Below are 19,367 nucleotides of genomic sequence, written 5' to 3'. Positions count from 1 at the left end.
TTGGGATTCCAGCCTCGTTAGAATCAGATAGAGGAAGTCACTTCAATAACGAGGTGATTCAATTACTATGTTCAGCTTTAGACATTGAGCAGAAGGTGCACTGTAGCTATCGCCCTGAGGCTTCTGGATAAGTAGAGCAAAAATGGGTGTATCTACAAATCTGAAGTGGCCAGATGCTTTGCCTTTGGTTTTGATGAGCAGGAGAAACACACCTGACAGAAAGACAGGACTCTCTCCCCATGAAATCCTTAAGGGGAGAGCAGTGAGATTGCCAGCTGTTCCTGCAAATGCTCTTGTGAATATAACAGATGACTTGGTGTTGGATTACTGCAAGAGTCTGGCCGATGTGGTTTGCTCTTTTTCTCACCAGGTGGAAGCTACATCCATGCTGCAATCCCAAGACCAGTGTCGCAGAGTGCGAACTGGTGATTGGGTGGTTGTCAAGAAGCACATGCAGAAGACTTGTCTGGCCGGTATCATGTCATGCTCATAACGACGAAAGCTGTGAAGTGTGCTAGGATTCGGAACTGGATTCACGCCAGCCACACTCAAAAAGCACCCTATCCTTTGGAGGATGAAGACGAGTTCTTGAGAGCACCAACAAATGCTATACAGTCTCAAGGAGCAAGAAGAGAGGCTGTGGAGACAGAAACAGAGACAGTGCAAACTGGGGGAGATCAAGATACACCTCTGACAGATGAAATAGAGGTCCCTGAAGTTGCTCAAGCAACAGCAGACATAGCAGGAGAGTCAAGTCAGAGGAGGACTCTACCAGAAGCAGACAATTGAGAAGATCAGTTGAAACAAATCACTCCCTCCACAACTGGGGCTGAGTTGAATCAAAGTCATGCACATTTGATTCCTCCTGAATTAGCTAATGTTGCAGGTGCATCAAGTCAAAGTCAAAATCCTGCCGGACCAAGAAGTTATAAGTCCAGTTTTGCAAACAAGGAAAGCTGTGAAAGGTGTCAAGTGGCCCAATCTGCAAACAAGTGAAAAGGTTCCAGATGTGCTGTCAACTATAAATAAAGAGCAATACATAACAACAAAAGCAGATAGAAATGGAGATCTGAGTGAAGAAGAAATTAGTGCAAATCAGAACTCAAAAAGAAAGAGAGTTGCAAGTCAAAAATACCCAGGTCCTGACTGGGCGTATTTTACACCAGATAAGTGTTATACTTCTGAAACGTGGATCAGTAGTTATTGGCTGAACACTAAACCACCCCATAGACTGACCATTAGAAACTAAGCTAGTTGTTTTCTAGGGTTTTAATTTGATGTAAGTTCAGTTATTCTTTTACTCAGCTAGTGTAATGATGTACTGTGTCCTTAGCTTTCTGTCATTGAAGGTTCAGATACAATAAGGCCAAACTTTACTGAACTGTTTCCCCATTCATAGTACTCATGCTGTTCAATGAAGACCAGATGCTCCACTGATGAAAATGTTGCTGCTTGCTGATCCATTTAGGCAAGATATAACCAATTGTGCATTTGTCTTTCTAGCAGATTTGTATGTTTTTTCTTTTTAGAAAATCCAACCGCTATTTTTGGTTAGCCCCATAGTCAGATGTTTTCCAAATTAATTTGTGTCTTCTTTTCTTTTTGCATGGAGCTCACACATGCTCATGGAATCAGAGTAATAGTTAGGGATGCCAAAATCTAAATTTGACTGTTTCATATAATTTGATTGTAAATAACTCATCTGCATCTGCGATAAATAAATGTATTCTGTTTCAATCATTCATCTGTTATTGTTATTTTTCTGCACAGTGATACTTGAATGTTTAATGATAAATATTCTGTCTAGGTTAAGATTCTTTCAAAGGTTTGGTCAGCCTGTATTGTTTCTGTATTTATATAATTTGGCCTTGCATATGACTTACGTGATCTTAGCATTGTTAACCTACAAGCAATACATTTTGAACTTTCAACTGTAGTGGTGATTCATGGCCACATAGGCCGTGGTGCTTATAAATGATTGTCTCCAAATTGAAATTGATGTTTATTGATTTAATATTGTCAATGCTGTTTGTTAGGAGGTTATCACACTCCTATCATGAGTCTAAAGATTTGTGTCGACCTCTAAGGGTAATTGATGGTTACCCTATACGTGTCACCTTATAAATATAAATTATCAAAAGAAATATAAGGCTGGACACACCCACATCTTCTCCCTCTCCCACTTTGCCCATACCAAGGCAAAGAAAACAAGTCATCAAATGGAAAGCTCAAGAAGTGAATAAATTACGAAACCACCACTATAAACAGACAATATTAATATAATAGTAGTCAATGGTTCTGACTGAGTCTTTTTATAATGGAAGTCAGAGCACGCTATGGAGACACAGATGCATCCTAGCTAAATGTTACCACTTCCCGTTGACACTACAGTCAATAGCATTTGCACTACAAGGGGACAGCACAGACCAAACTAGAATGATGTGTAGCTGAGACAGTGCTCCCAAGATGTGATGACTTTCAGTGGTAGTATTCCCTCAATATGTAGAAATTAAATATAATCCGTTGGAATGTATGAAAGTATAAAATGTTGCTTCAAATATCACTTAATGGAATTAGTTAATGAACTATAACTTTGTTATGTCTGGAAATTCTCATCAACTGCCATTTTGTGACAATAGCCTATTGGTTTTGAAAAATTCCCCTCTGTTTTCTGAAGGTGGACAGATATTGTTACTGACCTAAATACACAAAATCCAGAATTCTTTGACATTCGACACACAGAAAGGGGCCTGCAATATCGGAAAACTAAAAAGGTAAGCACACAATTTTTGCTTGCATTTTTACTTGAGGACATGCATTGTGATAAGGTAACCTAGTGAGGCCCTACACGCTTGGTCAGTAGTATGTAAAACAATTTCCTCACAGGAGTGTTGTTTCCAGGCCTTACTAAATGCAGATATCGTGAAAAGGTATTGAATACGCTTATATATTAGCATGTTGTAGAAAACTAGGGAGGTGTTAATGTGTTAAAGTGGTAGAATTAGTACTTTTTGTGTATGCTTTATTTTATAAACACAGTATAATGCAATATGTTTAAGTGTGGAATACAAAAGTTAAAATTGTAAAAAGGCCGGAGTACATTGTAATTATTAGATTTTGTATGTATTGTTTGTAGTGTTTTTCTTGCTAAAGTTTAATGATGGAGTTTAAGACAGCCATGTATTTGAATATAGCATAACATAAGTTGATTGTTATAAATACTCTGAGTGCTTTAGTTTCCTGATTGTAAATATGGTAATCCCTACAACAAATAACTGAGTGATTCCAACATGCCCTGGAACATTGAAAAGAATCAGCTAACAAACGACTAAAAGGAATTTGCAAGTTCCATCACCTCATGCAACCTATCTGTCTCACAAAATGTGTAATGCCCTCAACCGCATCAGAGCAAACAAGAACTGCATCATGGTAGAGGACCAGATTAGTCTGAATTTGACTGACCATCATGTCATTCTGTTTCAGTCCATCACCCTCCCAAACCATTCAGAGAAGATCTCAACGGCAAATTGTCAAGACCCTGCAAAGACCCATGAATAAATCCCACTGCTCCACCTTTCAGAATGCCAGAGAACAATCACTCTTGAAGCTAAAGAGTTGACTTCACCAGCGCCTCAGGCTGCTGTTATGGATACAATTACAGACATTCTCAGTGATCTAGCCTCTCTTTCTCTCTCTCAGCAAAAGATTGAACAGCCTATTCAATCCATGTCACTAGACTACAAATCCGCAAAAGACGAATGAGGAGACTGTAAAACACATGGAAATCAACACAATCTGTGAATGGCATGCAATCCCTTAAAGAGCAGATAAGGAAATGCAAAAATGTTCAACTAACAGACCTAGAGCACATTTTCAAACTATAAAATTCTGCTCCAATCCAGTTAGTCCACTAAGGAGCTATTCCATGTTTAAAATCAAAGCAGAAACAAATTGCTGAAAAATTCAAAGTATACACAAAGTACTAGACCAATGTTTCAAACAGACGTCTTACCACTGAGGACTGAACCCAAATGGGCCTCCTTTCTCTGTGAGATAACTACCTCCTGGAACAAATCAGCTCACTCAGTGCTCTACCAACCCCTCTAATCAAGTCATGCGTAGATGATATTTTCCCTCTATTTGTAAAAATTGAACATTTATCATTGTCAGAAGGCACTTTCTTAACCACTCTCAAAAGTGAAAAAATCACACCTCTAAGAACCAAACCCAGGCCAGTAAAACCTGTGAAACTTCATTCATGTAACCAAGCGATCCTAGCTCAATAAAAGTATAAAAAAAGCAGTGATTCTACAAGTCTTCTCCCAAATTACGTCTAACAAGTTCTTTATTCAGCCACATTCAGGCTTCAGAAAAACCATAGTACAGAATCAGCTGCATTGTGCATCACAGATGACATTCTTGAAGTACTAAATGGAGGGGATTCTCGTCTGGTAGTACTGTTGGTCTTAACAACGAAGTTCAACACCATCAACCATTCATAGTTGCATAACATCCTATCAGCTTGAACGTGCATTGATGCGTTGGTCCTAAACTGGTTCCAGTAATTCCTGAGAAAATGATCCTGATACTTAATTCTTGATTCTTTTAGGTTCCTAACACACACATTGAGCTCTGGTCTTGCACAAGGATAATCCATCTCACCATGCTACTTTAATATAGACATGAAGCCACAAGCAGGTTGAAGGCAAGAACATATCAGTACACTAATAATTTGATGATACGCAATTGTAACTCCTAGTAGCAAGCCCATCAGATATAAAAAAATATTTCTACAAAAATTAGATGAATGGAGGGCTACCTTTTCACTGATTCTGCATCCAAACAAAAGAAAATTTGTCATTTTATCTCCAAAATCAATCACCTAAGTATTGAAAATGTCCCCCTTTGGAATTTTATCTGCGGTCACACCAATATCAAAATCCTTGAGATCACTCTAGACAAAAATCTGAGTTTCATTTAAATGGCAATATACTGATGAAAGCAGCTACATATCAGCTGCATCTCATACAGAAAGCAGAAACCTTGATTCTGCTACAAAAATTCAGTTCTGTATGAGTCTGGTACACTCCCAAGGAGACTGCTTTAAGAAATTGAGTAATTAGTTGAGAGTGGTGATAGACCTCAAGTAATGTACTCAAGCCTGGTGAGGGTGAACCACAAAAGTCACTACATAAACCTGTGCTTACCCCTCTGGTAGTTTGGCACAAAAGCAGTCAAGCTCAACACAGAGGCAATGTGTAAAGTATTTATCTTTTAAACAGTAATAAAGTGAAAACACAGCATAAAAAATATCCCAAAAGAATTTAGAAAAAATAGAGTAAGCATGAATATATAAAATGACACCAAAACAACAAAAATCCAACAGGTGGAACCGGAGTTATGTATTTTTAAAGTGTCAGGTCAAAATAGTGCACTAGACCAGGTCAAAGTTACAAGTTCAAGCTGACTACGACAGAGCGTGGGTCAAATACAGGGAACAGGTTTATCCTGGTGAAGAGCTTACCTTCTCACATTCCAAGTCTACACGAGGAGCCTCAGTTGAAACATCCCTTTGGCAGGGGCCACGAGGAGATCATTGTCTGCATGAGGACCAGGTCATCACTGGAAATTTGCATTGGTGGGAGATGCAGTGGTCGCTGTTTGGTGCAAAGAGCAGGTTGCCATCAGAACTTTGCTTTGGCAGTAAATTCAGAAATTGCGGCTGATGTGAGAGCCAGTTCGTGGTTTCAAAAAGCCCCAAGCGTCTGCATTTTCACTTGTAGCTCAATTTTGGAGGAATACACTCTGAAGCCAGCCACGGGTCAAGGAACTGACAGACACCTTTTTTGGATCACAATGCACGCCATCACCAGGGCTCTGGCAGGTCTTGGGTGGACCATTGTGTGCTGATCAGCTGGACAGGTGCAGGGAAGGCCTCTGGAATCTTGTATATCTGTAGCTCAAGTAGGAAGCCAGCAAACTAACCCTTATGGTCAGTTCTGGGGATCCAGCGTTTAAGGCAAGCTGATCTAGTCTTCCTTCTTCAGAGAGCAGAGCAATCCTTCTGAATCTTTTATTGGTTCAGGAGCATTCTGATAAAAGGTTCTGAGGGTGCCACTTTTATAGCTAGTGCCTGCCTTTGTGCCGGGGGCAATCCCTGTCTACTCCCAAACATTTCTGGCCAGTTTTCCACTCTTTACTGGGTTTGGCTACAACCTGGCTAGGGGGAGAAAGCAAGGGCAAGCCTGGTGTCCTTTGAAGTGTAATCGGGGCAGAGCACAACTCTGTCCCCCAGACTCCTGTCCGGAAGACCCACTCCCTCTACACCTATGCCCTTTTTGTCATCTTGTCTGGAAGGAATACATATCACACCAGAGAGCCATAATCAGTCATGTGACACGGGGCACTAGCAGACAGCCACATTTGGTTTAGACAGAAAAATGCCAACATTCAGATTGTAACTTAAAATCAAATTTTACCAATAAATAGGATTTAAAATTACAGTTCAAATGATTGGAAGTATTTCTCTCTCTGCACCCAAACTGAAGTTATCACTAATTAAGTGTAATATGGTAGCCCAGTGTTAGTCTCTGGGGGAGGTAGCCTTGCTACAGAGAAAAACGACTTTAGACGTTATTCATTGTCAGGACATGTACACGTATCCTACTTTTTAAATACAATGCACCTGCTGTATGAACTGTTAGGGATGACATAAATATTTGTCACCATGCTTGCATAGGGACATCACTCTGGTGGTAGCATCTCTATCAAACAGAGAATGTATTTAAAAGGAAAGCTTAGGCCCTTGCAATTGGTTTATTTTGCCAAGCCAGATTGGCAGTTTAATACTTCACTATACACTGCAGTGGCAGGTCTGAGTTATGTTTTACAAGGATACTTTAGAGGCTGGCTTAATGAGTGCTGTAGTCCACTTGTGGCATTTGATTTACAGACACATGTAGTACCATATATTAGAGATTTATAAGTGAATTTAACGTGTCAAGTGGATGTATACCAGTTTTACAATGTTTAAGGGAGAGAGTATAAACACTTTACTACTGGTTATCAAACGTAAAATGCACAGTTCTAAAATCCAACAAAAACAGGTTCTGGAAAGGAAGGCAAAAACACTGGGGTGACTGCTGAATGGGCCTTGTTAAGCAATGTTGTTTTAGGAGAGTTATCCAAATCCACAATCTCTCCTCTGAAAGCACCCTACATGGTTCAGCACATGTTACTGTCAAAGTCAAGAAACTCCTAAAGCAATTGCGCTGGCTGCCTCAAGAAGCATGCATGAACTTCAAGCTCACCGGCATAAAACCCAAGAAAATATAGTCCGGCATTCCCAGCTAACTGCAAGAAAGAAAATGCATACCACAGGGAGACATTTACTAATGAGGCAAAACAAAACTGACACTGTAGGTTTCCAAAAGGAAGAAGACCAGGACCTCAAAACAGGCATTCTTTTTGCCTAGCCTTCAGGGTACGGAATCTATAAGAGCCATCCCAAATCTCCTGACATTCATTAAAAAACAAATGTAAAAAAATTGGATGCACTCTACAAATACCATAAATGCATTCCACATCTTCTGTTTCTGGCTCTTGATATTGAGATATAGTCTGGAAAAGGTACAAGATTTATCAAACAAATCTTGACACTTACGCTGTAAAAATCTTGAGACCACCATACATTAAGCCTGTGTGTCACTGAATGAATGAATGAATAGAACTTGTTAAGTGCACTGCTACACAGAAGAGTGTTCCAGCGCTAGGGACATACACAGATCAGAACGACAACAGCCCAAAGTACAAACGAAATTCTAAACAGGTAGGTTTCCAGTTCTTTTTTAAAAAAACGTACCAGTGGCCACGTTAAAGGTAGAGCCTCCCAGACGAGTCCGTTTAAATCGAGGAACCACCACAAGGGTTGATTTACTAGACCGGAGTGGGTGCACCAGAATATATAACCTTCCCCTCTTATTGAGAATGCTGGTCCCCTTATTGTAAAAGGCAGAATTAGAACTTTAAAAATTATACATTGCCTCTCTGGCAGCAATGCAATTTTTCACGGAAGGTGGACACCGCAGCCGCTTCAGGCAGTTTGAACAGAAGGTGGTTGGCCATATTTGGATCACCTGTAGCCGATTAGTTAAATAAGCTGGTGTCCAAGTACCAGGCATTGGCATAATCCTATTTTGAAATGATCATAACCCTGACCACTCTCACCTGGGCAGAGTGTGATAAAAACGACAAGAATTTGCTCAACATACACAGGATCCAGTAGCAGGATCTAACTACAGCAGACACCTGTGCCTCAAATGGGAGCTTAGAATCAAATATCACTCCCAGATTTCTGGGCTCATATATGGGTGGAGGGACAGTCAAATCCTAAGCTCCCGTCCAGCCTGGCAAAGGGTTACGTCCAAACAGTAATATCTCTGTCTTATCGGGATTACACTTGAGTTTATTGACCTTCAACCAATCAAGAACTAGTAAAGGCCACTTTTGCTTCAGATGAATCACCCTCATAAGAAAGCAGGAGTTGTGTCATTGGTGTAAGATATGACACTGATATTAAAGGATTCCACCAGAAAGGCTAAGGGCACCCTATAGATATTAAAAAGAGTGAGACTAAGGGAGGAGCCCTGAGGGACTCCTCAATTTATGCTCTTTGCTTTAGAAACATAAGGCTTCATCCAAACAACCTGCTCTCGATCCATCAGAAGGAATGGTTTCTTACCTGTAACTCCAGTTCTCTCGTAGGGGTATTTCCATGATAGTCATAAGCATTGAATAGTTCCGCGCGCCTGCGGGGACCCCGGAGCACTGATGTGAAGTATATTCTTAAGTGCAAACACCAGCCGTTTAAAGAAAAGGTCTGTCAAAAAACACTTAAGAATAACATTGTGCAGCCTATGTGAACAGCTACACAGGCCAAATTGTTGAAAAGAAAATCAATAGTAGTGTAAATTCATGTTCAAACACCTATTTATTCTAGAAATGTAATAACAAATACATTCTCATACTTTATTTACACCTCTGATGAGAATAAAACAATGCAGGGCAGTGTAGCCCATAGGCTGCCATTATACAGAATGTAAATAGAGCTGTGCCTTTAAGAAAAGCAAAGTCTTCCTGTTTCCCATCATGCACAGCAAAAGGCAGTTGCCTCAGTTCTTTTTTGGAGGCTATTACCTGACATGAAGAAAAAACAAAACATTTGTTGGAGTACCCACCTCCATAATATTCATGTTCTATGTCAACTCCACCGGGGAGGAGGGAGGGTTGCTTATGACTATCATGGAAATACCCCTACGAGAGAACTGGAGTTACAGGTAAGAAACCATTCCTTCTCTCGTAGGGGATTTCCATGTATAGTCATAAGCATTGAATAGAGTAGCAAGCCCATCCCCATAACCGCGGTGGAGTCGATATAAGAATACTGAGAAAAACATGAATCATGCAAACAAATTCTTGAGCAAAGCCTGTCCAACCTGAGCATCTGCCCTAGCGTCTGTATCAAGGCAGTAATGCTTAGTAAAGGTATGGACCGACCTCCAAGTGGCAGCCTTGCATATTTCTGCCAAAGGGACATTTCTCATCAAGGCTACAGTAGCTGCTTTCCCTCTGGTCGAGTGGGCTTTTGGTCTACCACCAAGGGATTTGTTTGCTAACTGATAACATAACATTATACATGAAACAATCCACCTGGATAAAGATTGTTTAGATGTGCCCAAACCTGTTCTGATTGGGCCATAGTTAATAAAAAGCTGTTGTGATTTTCGTAAGCTTTTTGTCCTGTCCAAGTAAAATTTCAATACTCTCTTTACATCCAGAGAGTGCAGAGTTCTCTCAGCAGGAGTAGCTGGATTCTGAAAGAAAGTCGGTAATGAAATTGTTTGGTTCACATGGAAGTCGGAGACTACCTTAGGTAGAAATTTTGGATGAGTTCTCATTACCACTTTTGCAGAATGAAAAACCGTGTAGGGTTCCTGAGCGCAAAGGGCCTGGATTTCGCTGACCCTACGCGCTGAAGTGATTGCCACCAGAAAAGCAGCTTTCCATGTGAGATGCTGCAGCGATGCCTTCTGTATCGGCTCGAATGGCGGCAGCATCAGACGTGATAAGACAACGTTCAGTTCCCATGGAGGAGAAGGCTTTCTAATGGGAGGAAAAACCTTTTTTAAACCTTCTAGGAAATCCTTAATAATCGGAATCCGAAAAAAGGAAGTTTGTGAAGGACTCTTTCTGTATGCTGTTATCGCCGCCAAGTGAACTTTTATTGACGACAGTTGTAGGCCCGATTTTGCCAAACTTAACAAGTATGGTAAGATAGATTGTTCTCCACAAGAAACCGGGTCAATGTTGTTGTGTAAACACCAAATGCAGAATCTCTTCCACTTGCTTGCATAGGCTGATCGTGTGGAAGGGCGTTTTGCTTCCCTCAGAATTTCCATACAGTCCTGAGGTAAGTTCAAATGTCCATATTGCACTAGCTCAGGAGCCATGCTGCCAAACTCAACGATGAGGGGTTGGGATGAGATATCTGCCCTCTGAACTTCGTGAGAAGGTCCGGGCGATATGGTAGCCTGATGTGTGGTTTGAGTGACCGGTGAAGAAGGTCTGGGAACCACCACTGGCGTGGCCACTCCGGAGCAATTAGGATCATTTTGGTTTGAGCATTGGACAGCTTCTGGAGAACTGCCGGAATCAGGGGAAGCGGTGGAAAGGCGTAAAGAAATGCCCCTGACCAGCTTATCCATAGGGCATTCCCCAGTGTCCCTGGATGGTAATATCTGGAGGCGAAGTTTTGGCATTTTTTGTTTTCTGGGGTTGCGAATAGGTCTGTAGAAGGGGTACCCCAGAGTGCGAAAATGGAATGAACGACGTCGTCGTGTAGTACCCATTCGTGGTTCTCGCTTATTACCCGACTGAGGGCATCCGCTTGAACATTCTGGATGCCGGGCAGGTGAGTTGCCACTAGCGACAGGTTCCTGGCTAGAAGCCAATGCCAGATTGTCTGGGCCTCTCTGGATAAAATTCTGGACCTGGTGCCTCCTTGTTTGTTCACGTAGTACATAGTGGCCACGTTGTCTGTCTGAAGAAGGAGAGTTTCCGTTCTCAGAGAGGGAAGGAAGGCTTTGAGCGCAAGGTGGACTGCGCGAAGTTCCAGCAGGTTGATGTGATAGAGACTCTCTTTCTGTGACCACTCGCCTTGGACTCGAAGATGTTCCATGTGCGCCCCCCATCCGAGCAGTGACGCATCTGTTACGATGGTTTGAGATGGAGGTCGTTGTTGGAACGGAATCCCCACCAAGAGATTGCTGGGCAAACACCACCACTTGAGGGATTGTAGGGTGTGAGGAGACAGCAGGACTTTGTTCTCCCAATCGTCCCTCAGTTGACACCACTGATCCTCTAGATTTTCCTGCAATGGTCTCATATGGAGACGAGCATTGGGAACCAGATGGATACAAGACGCCATCGAGCCCAGTAGAGAAGCTATTATTCTTGCAGTGGCTTGAGGTCTTTCCTGCAGTTGTTTGCACTTTTGGAGAATCGATAACCGTCGTTCCTCCGAAGGAAACACCTTTCCTAGCTTGGTATCTACAATGGCCCCTAAGTAATGCAACCTCTGAACAGGTGTTGCTGTTGATTTCAGAAGATTGACTTGAAGACCAAGTTTTTGTAGCAGTTGTAGAGTCCATTCGAAATGCTGCTGTGCCTCGAGATAGCTGGAGGCCTTTATGAGCCAATCGTCTAGATAGGGATAGACGAATATTCGCTGTTTCCTCAAGTGGGCGGCTACTACCGCCATGCATTTGGAAAAAGTCCTTGGCGCTGATTTTAGGCCGAACGGTAGAACTGCAAATTGGTAATGGCGTTTTCCGACAGTGAACCTTAGGAATTTTCGATGTTTCTTGGCTACTGGGATATGGAAGTAAGCGTCGCAAAGATCTATCGCACATAGCCAGTCGCCCTGACGTAAATGTGGGTAAATTTGGTGTAAGGCTAACATCCTGAATTTTTCTTTGCGAATCCATTTGTTTGCTGTCCTCAGATCTAAGATGGGACGAAACTCTTGTTTGTCTTTTTTCTGTACAAGGAAATATCTCGAATAAATCCCCTTCCCATGTTGGCTGATGGGAACGGGTTCTATGGCTCTTTTTTGCAATAGGATATTGACCTCTAACTGCAGAGCTTCGAGATGGTGGTTGGCTGTTTTGGGTGGAACAGATGGTGGAGAACTGGTGAATCTGAGAGCGTAACCATGTCTCACAATATTCAATACCCAGGCGTCTGTTGTGATGCGTAGCCACTCGTCTAGATGATTTGAGATACTTCCCCCTACCGGAGTGGGTAACGGAGGAGGGGGAAGCAAAGATTCAGGGCCTAGACGTGGGAGTTTGTCGAGGTGTCTGGGTCTGAGGTGTTGAACGACCCCTTGTCGACTTTCTGGAGAAGCCCCTCTGATGCTGCTGCTGCTGCTGTTGCTGAGGGCGTGAAGACGACCAATGTGGAGCCTGATACCTGTGGGTGAACAGTCTTCTTTGATATGGGCGGAATCCCTTTCGCTGTTCTTTAGGTCGCTCTATGCCTACCGCTTTTAAGGTATCCAGCTCCGACTTCATTCTGGCCATCTCATCATCGGCATGAGAGCCGAATAAAGTGGAGCCTGAGAAAGGCAGGTTCTGTATCCTCTGCTGTGCTTCGGGTTTAAGCGATGTAAGCCGCAGCCATGCATGTCTCCTGAGCGCTATACCATGAGCATAGTTATGTGCGGATAGAGTTGAAGCATCTGCCGCAGCACTTATGATCTGGTTAGAAACCATTGCTCCCTCGCTCACGACCTCTAGGAAATCTTCCCTTTTGTCCCTAGGGAGATGCTCTGAGAACTGTAGTATAGAGTCCCAGAGGGATCGATCATATCTCCCTAATAAAGCAGTGGCACTGGCTGCTTTCATGGTGATAGATGCCGTCGAGCATACTTTTCTTCCTGCAGCATCGATCTTTCTGCTTTCTTTGTCTGGGGGAGCAGAGGAAGACGGTGACGTCGAATGCGATTTCTTCGCTGCCACTATAACTACCGAGTCTGGTACTGGGTCCGACCTCAAGAATAGAGGATCTTGCTCTGGTGGACGGTACTTTTTAATGAGTCTGGAAGGAGCAGACTTTGTTGTAGCCGGCGTGAGAAAAATGTCCATTGCCGGTTCAATAAGACCCGGAACCAGTGGAAGTAAAGGTCGTGAAGATGTCCTTTGATCCAAGGTCTCAAAGATTACTGATGTCGATTGGGCTGGAGCTGCTAGCGGGATATTCAGCTTGGTTGCCCCTCTCACTAAGACCTCCTGAAATGTGTTGACATCACCTATGGGAGACACTCTTGGGGATGGTGAGTCTGATAAGGTTGGAGAGTAGTCTCGTGTGGACGATGAAGAATGTCCATGATGTGATTGACGACGGTGCCTTGAGGTAGATGTACGTCTCGAGGAATAACCAGAACGCCCTGCAGATCGCGTTGGAGTCCTCGGAACAGGTTCTGGAGGAGGCGCCGGAAGAGGAGCCGTAGGTGTTACCGGCGTCTGTGGTAAAGGCGACTGCCTTTGTGAGAGCTGTGGTGATGCTGGAAGTAGGATAAGCGAGGCCGAGGATTCTGAGGTTGTATAAACCCTTCTAGGCCTCTTAGATGGTCTTCTCGACGTCGAAGCACTCCTCGACGTCGAACTGCGGTGACGCCGAGTGCCTCTAGACGTCGACTCGTCTCGCCGCTGAGAACCTCTCGACGACGAACCTCGACGTCGGTGCAGTGACGGTGAACGCCTCCGACGGCGAACACTCTCTCTCGACGGCGATCTCCCTCGCCGTGTCGACGGCGAGCCCTACTCGGATCTCCTTGACGTGGACTGTGTTCGCCGTGTCGACGGCGACCCAGATCCTCTCGACGTCGGGTGTCTTCGCCGCCTCGACGGCGAAATAGCTGTCGACGGCGAACGATGTCGTTTTCTCGCCGGCGAAGCACTCCTCGACGGCGAACATGTTGGCGCCGTTCCCTGCTTCGACGTCGACGCTCTCGACGTCGTCGGAGATCTATGTCGTTTTTCAGCAGGTCTGGAAGGAGTCATGGAGGAAACAGGTTGAGCCCTGGTAGAAGTCTGACCTTCTCCTCGCTCTGTAGTGGAATGGCCACTTTTTCTCCTGTCCTCTTTCGCCTGGAGTCGGATCTTCTCTCTGTCACGAAGGGTTCTTCTAGAGAAGGTTTTACAGATGTCACACGACTCCGGTTTGTGGCTGGATGGAAGACAAATTATACAGACCCTATGTGGATCTGTTTTAGCCTTCTTTCTTCCACAAGAAGGACATTTATCAAAAAGTGAAGGCATTTCTAACTAGAAAAACCTCAAAATTCTGTCAGAATTTAACAGAAATCAGTAGAAAATGATCACTCAAAGGTAAAAACGTCGAGTGAAAATGAAATTCAGAAGATATTTCAATGAATTTCTGTCACAAAAGCTTTTGTGAGGTAGAGCTCAATGCTTCAGGGTCCTGTCAGCAGGAGCCGGAAAAAAGAACTGAGGCAACTGCCTTTTGCTGTGCATGATGGGAAACAGGAAGACTTTGCTTTTCTTAAAGGCACAGCTCTATTTACATTCTGTATAATGGCAGCCTATGGGCTACACTGCCCTGCATTGTTTTATTCTCATCAGAGGTGTAAATAAAGTATGAGAATGTATTTGTTATTACATTTCTAGAATAAATAGGTGTTTGAACATGAATTTACACTACTATTGATTTTCTTTTCAACAATTTGGCCTGTGTAGCTGTTCACATAGGCTGCACAATGTTATTCTTAAGTGTTTTTTGACAGACCTTTTCTTTAAACGGCTGGTGTTTGCACTTAAGAATATACTTCACATCAGTGCTCCGGGGTCCCCGCAGGCGCGCGGAACTATTCAATGCTTATGACTATACATGGAAATCCCCTACGAGAGAAAGAAACCAGTCCAAGGCCGAGTCAGTCACACCCAAGTGCTTCAACTTGCTTAACAAGATGCCATAATCGACTGTGTCAAAAGCCGCCGACAGGTCAAGAAGCACCAGGGCAACACTGAGTCCAGAGTCTAAGATGAATATAAAACTCAGACACCTCCAGTAATGCTGCCTCAGTACTATGACATGCTCTAAACCCTGACTGAGAGGAATGTAGTATATTTTTCTCGTCTAAGAAGGCGGTTAGCTGTTGGTCCCCAATTTTTTTAAAATTTTAGCAAAGTAAAGAGATCAGTCTAAAGTTAGTCAAAGAATCTGGGTCTTCACTGGCCTTTTTAACAATGGGGACAGCATTTGCTCATTTCCACTCCCTAGGAGGAGTCCCCATCTGAAGCGAACAGCTGAACGGATAGTGATAAACAGGGCTGATAATATCAGCAGCTGCCTTCAGCCATCGATGAGGGATGGGATCGGAAGGGGAGCCGGATTTGCATTCGGAGAAGGCTGACACAACATCCTCCATGGTTGGGACAGAAAACAATGAAAAATTGGGCCCAGTAGGCAGCATAACTGCCTTTTCCAAATCCAAAATGTCAGATATGTGTTTTGAAACAGAAATATCAGTTTGAATTTTTTTGACTCTTGTTCTCAGAAAAGTCACTCAGGCGGGTCATAATTCTTGGCAAGGCTCAAAAGGAGGGGGGAGAAGTTTTAGGATTGGTGAACCCAGACACAGTTTTAAAGATCTCCTTACTGTCATTGTCAGCTTGTTCAATGCAATTCGTATAAATGGAGCAATGGGCTCTCTTAATATTTATGTGATATTTGCATAACGCTGCTCTATAAATAGCCTTATCTAAGTCCAGATAGTGTTTCTGCCAATTTCTCTCCAATTTCTTGAAGGCAGCTCTTTCTTGAGCTAGTGCTACAGAGAACCAACGTGCCGAACAGGGCTTAGTGGTCTGCATATTTCTTCTTAAAGGAGCTACCTGCTCAACTGTCGTCCCTAGCCATCTCTGAATAATCATATTCATCTCTTCAAAGGACCCCAACAAATATGGTTTAGGTTCCAGCAGAATACGCATTAGGTCCTTTAAAGTAACCCTACCCCAAGCCCTATCTTCGAACCTACGTAAGAGGGGGCGGGGTGCCTTAGCGGAAACAAACTGCCAGGAGAAGTGCATGACAAAATGGTCAAACCATAGCACTGGCAGCGGAGGCTCCCAGGTCATAGGAGCACTTGAGAATATCCCATCTATAGCATGCTCAGCACTATGTGTAGCACTCATAGAAACACAATTCAAATTGAAGGAATACATGATTTCCAAGAAACGGGACACCAAAGGGTCCTCTGTTCAAATTAAAATCACTAAGCAGAATAAAATATGCATATGTAATGCATTTGGGAGCTAAGGTAATGTCTAGAGAAGCAAGGAAATCACCTGGGAATCCGGGGGGACGATAGATTAATGCCCCAGAGAAGGGCCATTAGCCTCACCATGATAAACTAAATCCCAAAGTTTCAGCTCCTAAAAGCTCAGCAATTTTAAAAATGTACATTTAAAAGTTTTCTTAAAAATAATGGCAACCCCTCCGCCCCTCTTTCCAGCCCTATCTAAGTGCACACATTGAGAAAGCCTCGGGCAGGGCAAGCTGCAGATCTGATGAGGAAGCCTCATTTTGCCAAATCTCAGTGAGGAAAAGCAAATCAGTGCACTTATTTTTAATATATCAAAGATCTCAATGGCATTTTTCTGCAAAGAGCGTACATTGAGTTGGAATGCCCTCAATTGCCTCAGATGTTTATTCAGACAGTCATTCTGTTTGAGTGAGATGGGTGGAAAGAAACTAGCACTACAATTCAGGCAAGAGCTGGGGCCCACCCCATCTAGGAGAAAGGAGCTCCAAGGCAGAATAAGACCTAATAGTTGCTCCTCCATTACAGAAACTGTCATAGTGGCTGGTGTTGGCCGTGTTCGGGAGGCGGACGGGCACATTGAATGTTGTTTGTTTTGAACCAGGTCCGCAACAACCGTCTGATTTGTTGCTTTGTGTTTAAGTTCTGTGTTTCCCCAAGGTGTTGGTTTTCTTTTGTCCTGTTTAGTTTTTCTGAGTGGTATTAGGATTTCAAAAGCTTCCTGTAGCCAAGTTTTGGAACAGAATTAATTGTATCTAGATTTGTGTTGGCTGTTAGTTGTGTTTCTAACTCATCAAAATTGAGTTTGCTCAATGGTTGATAGGTGCATATATGTAAGTAGTTGGGGGGGGTGTTGATTTGTGGTGTTTTATGTTGGAAAATTATGAAATGGTGGTCAGAACACGTGATTGGCGTGATGCTATGAATGGTAACTAGTTCAGGCTTAGCAAAAATGACGTCTAGAATGTGTCCAGCGATGTGTGTGGGATTGTGTACAATCTGATGTAGGTTCAGTGCGACTAGGCCAGTGGTGATAGCTTTTGGATGGGGCATATTCGGTTTTTCAAACCAAATATTTAGGTCCCCAAGAATGCATAGGTTTGAGTATAATGTACTAAGGTTTGAGACTGTATCTAGTAAAGCGTCCGAGAATGTTGAGTTGTTAGGTGGAGGACTGTAAAGGAGGAGAAAGTTACCGGAGGAGGTTGGGATAGGGTGACATCTGGTGAGGAGAGCTGGACTACCTTGTATGGAAATGATGTCTGTTTTACTGAGATTTATTGCTTGTTTGAATATTGTTGCTAGTCCACCTCCTCTCTTGCCTATGTGGTTTAGTATGATGGTTTGATAGCCTGGAGGAACGCTTCATGCAAAACTGGGCCATGTCATCTCCCAACCATGATTCTGTTACGAATAGTAAGTCGGGTTGTGTGTCTGTGAGCAGGTCGTAGATGTGGTGCTTGGTTTTTGAGAGTGATTGAGCATTTATAAGCTGGCAGTTTCGAAAAAGTGTGTTAGTGGCTGTGTTGTTTTGTTTAGGAGAAGGGTGAGCAGGATATTTTGAGCTTGTAGCAGGTGTGTTGTTAGTTGTGATAACTGTGTGAGGGTCACAATAGTCCTGTTTTTCAATATAGTGTTCCTCTTTCATCAGGCTCTGAAGGCATTTTGTTGGATCTGTGTGTGTCAGTAGTGGACTTGGTGGCTGAGAGAGACATGAAGAGTGTACATTTGTTTGTAGGTTAGCCTTATTGTGGAATAGACAACGGGATGCGAAGTTGTTAAGAGTGGCATGTTGTTTATATTGTTTGCATCTGTTTAGTGTGGAAGGCGTATGGGTTGGGGGTGGTGGAGGAGCATGTGGCTCATAATGTAAGGCTCTAAATTGTGCAGTGGTGAATGAATGTTGCTGTGTTGGAGTGTTTGTGGTAGATGTTTGTGAAGAATGAGAAAGTAGGGGTAAAGATAGGTCAGGATTTGTATTCTTTGTGTAGTCATGAGGTTGGGAGTGGGTGTGACGGAAAGTATAATGAAAGTTTGTGTTATTTTGATGTACTGATGTGTGTGGTGTGTATTGTTTTTGTGGAATAGTGAGAGGGGATATTGATGTAGTGGTTTTCTGTGAAGGATTTGTATGGGAGTTAGTGCTGGTGAGTGCTTTTGTAATATTACAGGGGGTGTTGATGTGTTTTGGAGATGAGTGTATGATGTGTGTAAGAGGAGATGGATGTGTGTCAGGGGAGTTTGTTTTAGTTGTGATGACTGGAAGAGGTAATATGTGTGGTAGAGTGGAGTGTGAAGATTGTATGGTTGTGTGTAATTGGTGTAGAGAGGGGAGGGGTGTTTGTAGATGGTGTGTTTAGGGATTGTCATGATAAAAGGGGGTCTGGGAGGATTAAATAGAGGATAGTGCTTTTGGTTCGTATGAACAGGGACCGTGTACCATGATGGCTGAAAGTAATGTATAATGTGGTTTTGTGTTGTGTGGGCGATGGCAGGTTCTATTAGTGGGAATGGACAGAGTTGTATTTGCTGTGAGAATGAAAGTGTTTTACTGTTGTAGGTGTGGTGGATATGTGTATAGGTGTGGTACATGGGGGTTTGTGTTGGTTGATGAGACATTACAATCTGTATGAGGTCAGTTTGTGATGCAGGAGTTGGATGTCTTTACTGATGTGTTTCCATGTTGATGGGTGTGTAGGGAGTAAGTTCCTTTCTGGTAAACAGAAAATTGGGCAGCATTTCTGGCCCTAGGCACGAACAGGCCCAAACAGGCAACTGCCCTTGTCCTCTCCACCCGTAGCCACAATCCCCAGGCTGAGACACCCTGAGCCCTAAGCTTAAATAGCCCTACTGGCCAATAGAAACCTAGCCTGAACCCTAACCAATCAGTTTTGTAACCCTAAATCTCACAACAAATGGGAGACCCAACACTATTTACCAATCATAACCCTAATCCTGACAA

The 19,367-nt window shown here is 43.1% G+C and overlaps 1 protein-coding gene across 1 annotated transcript in view; it reads left to right on the top strand.

Moving 5' to 3' along the window:
• BIVM (basic, immunoglobulin-like variable motif containing) overlaps positions 1-19,367 on the top strand; it is a 183,578-nt gene that overhangs the window by 121,081 nt on the left and 43,130 nt on the right. The window contains exon 9 of the mRNA XM_069205052.1: positions 2,678-2,774. Coding sequence (XP_069061153.1) covers positions 2,678-2,774 — 97 coding nt within the window. The remainder of the gene's footprint in view (positions 1-2,677; positions 2,775-19,367) is intronic.

This window comes from Pleurodeles waltl, chromosome 8 (assembly GCF_031143425.1).
Source record: "Pleurodeles waltl isolate 20211129_DDA chromosome 8, aPleWal1.hap1.20221129, whole genome shotgun sequence".
Lineage (NCBI taxonomy): Eukaryota > Metazoa > Chordata > Amphibia > Caudata > Salamandridae > Pleurodeles > Pleurodeles waltl.
Note: the sequence above shows the minus strand (reverse complement) of the source record. Positions and strands in the feature narration are given on the sequence as shown.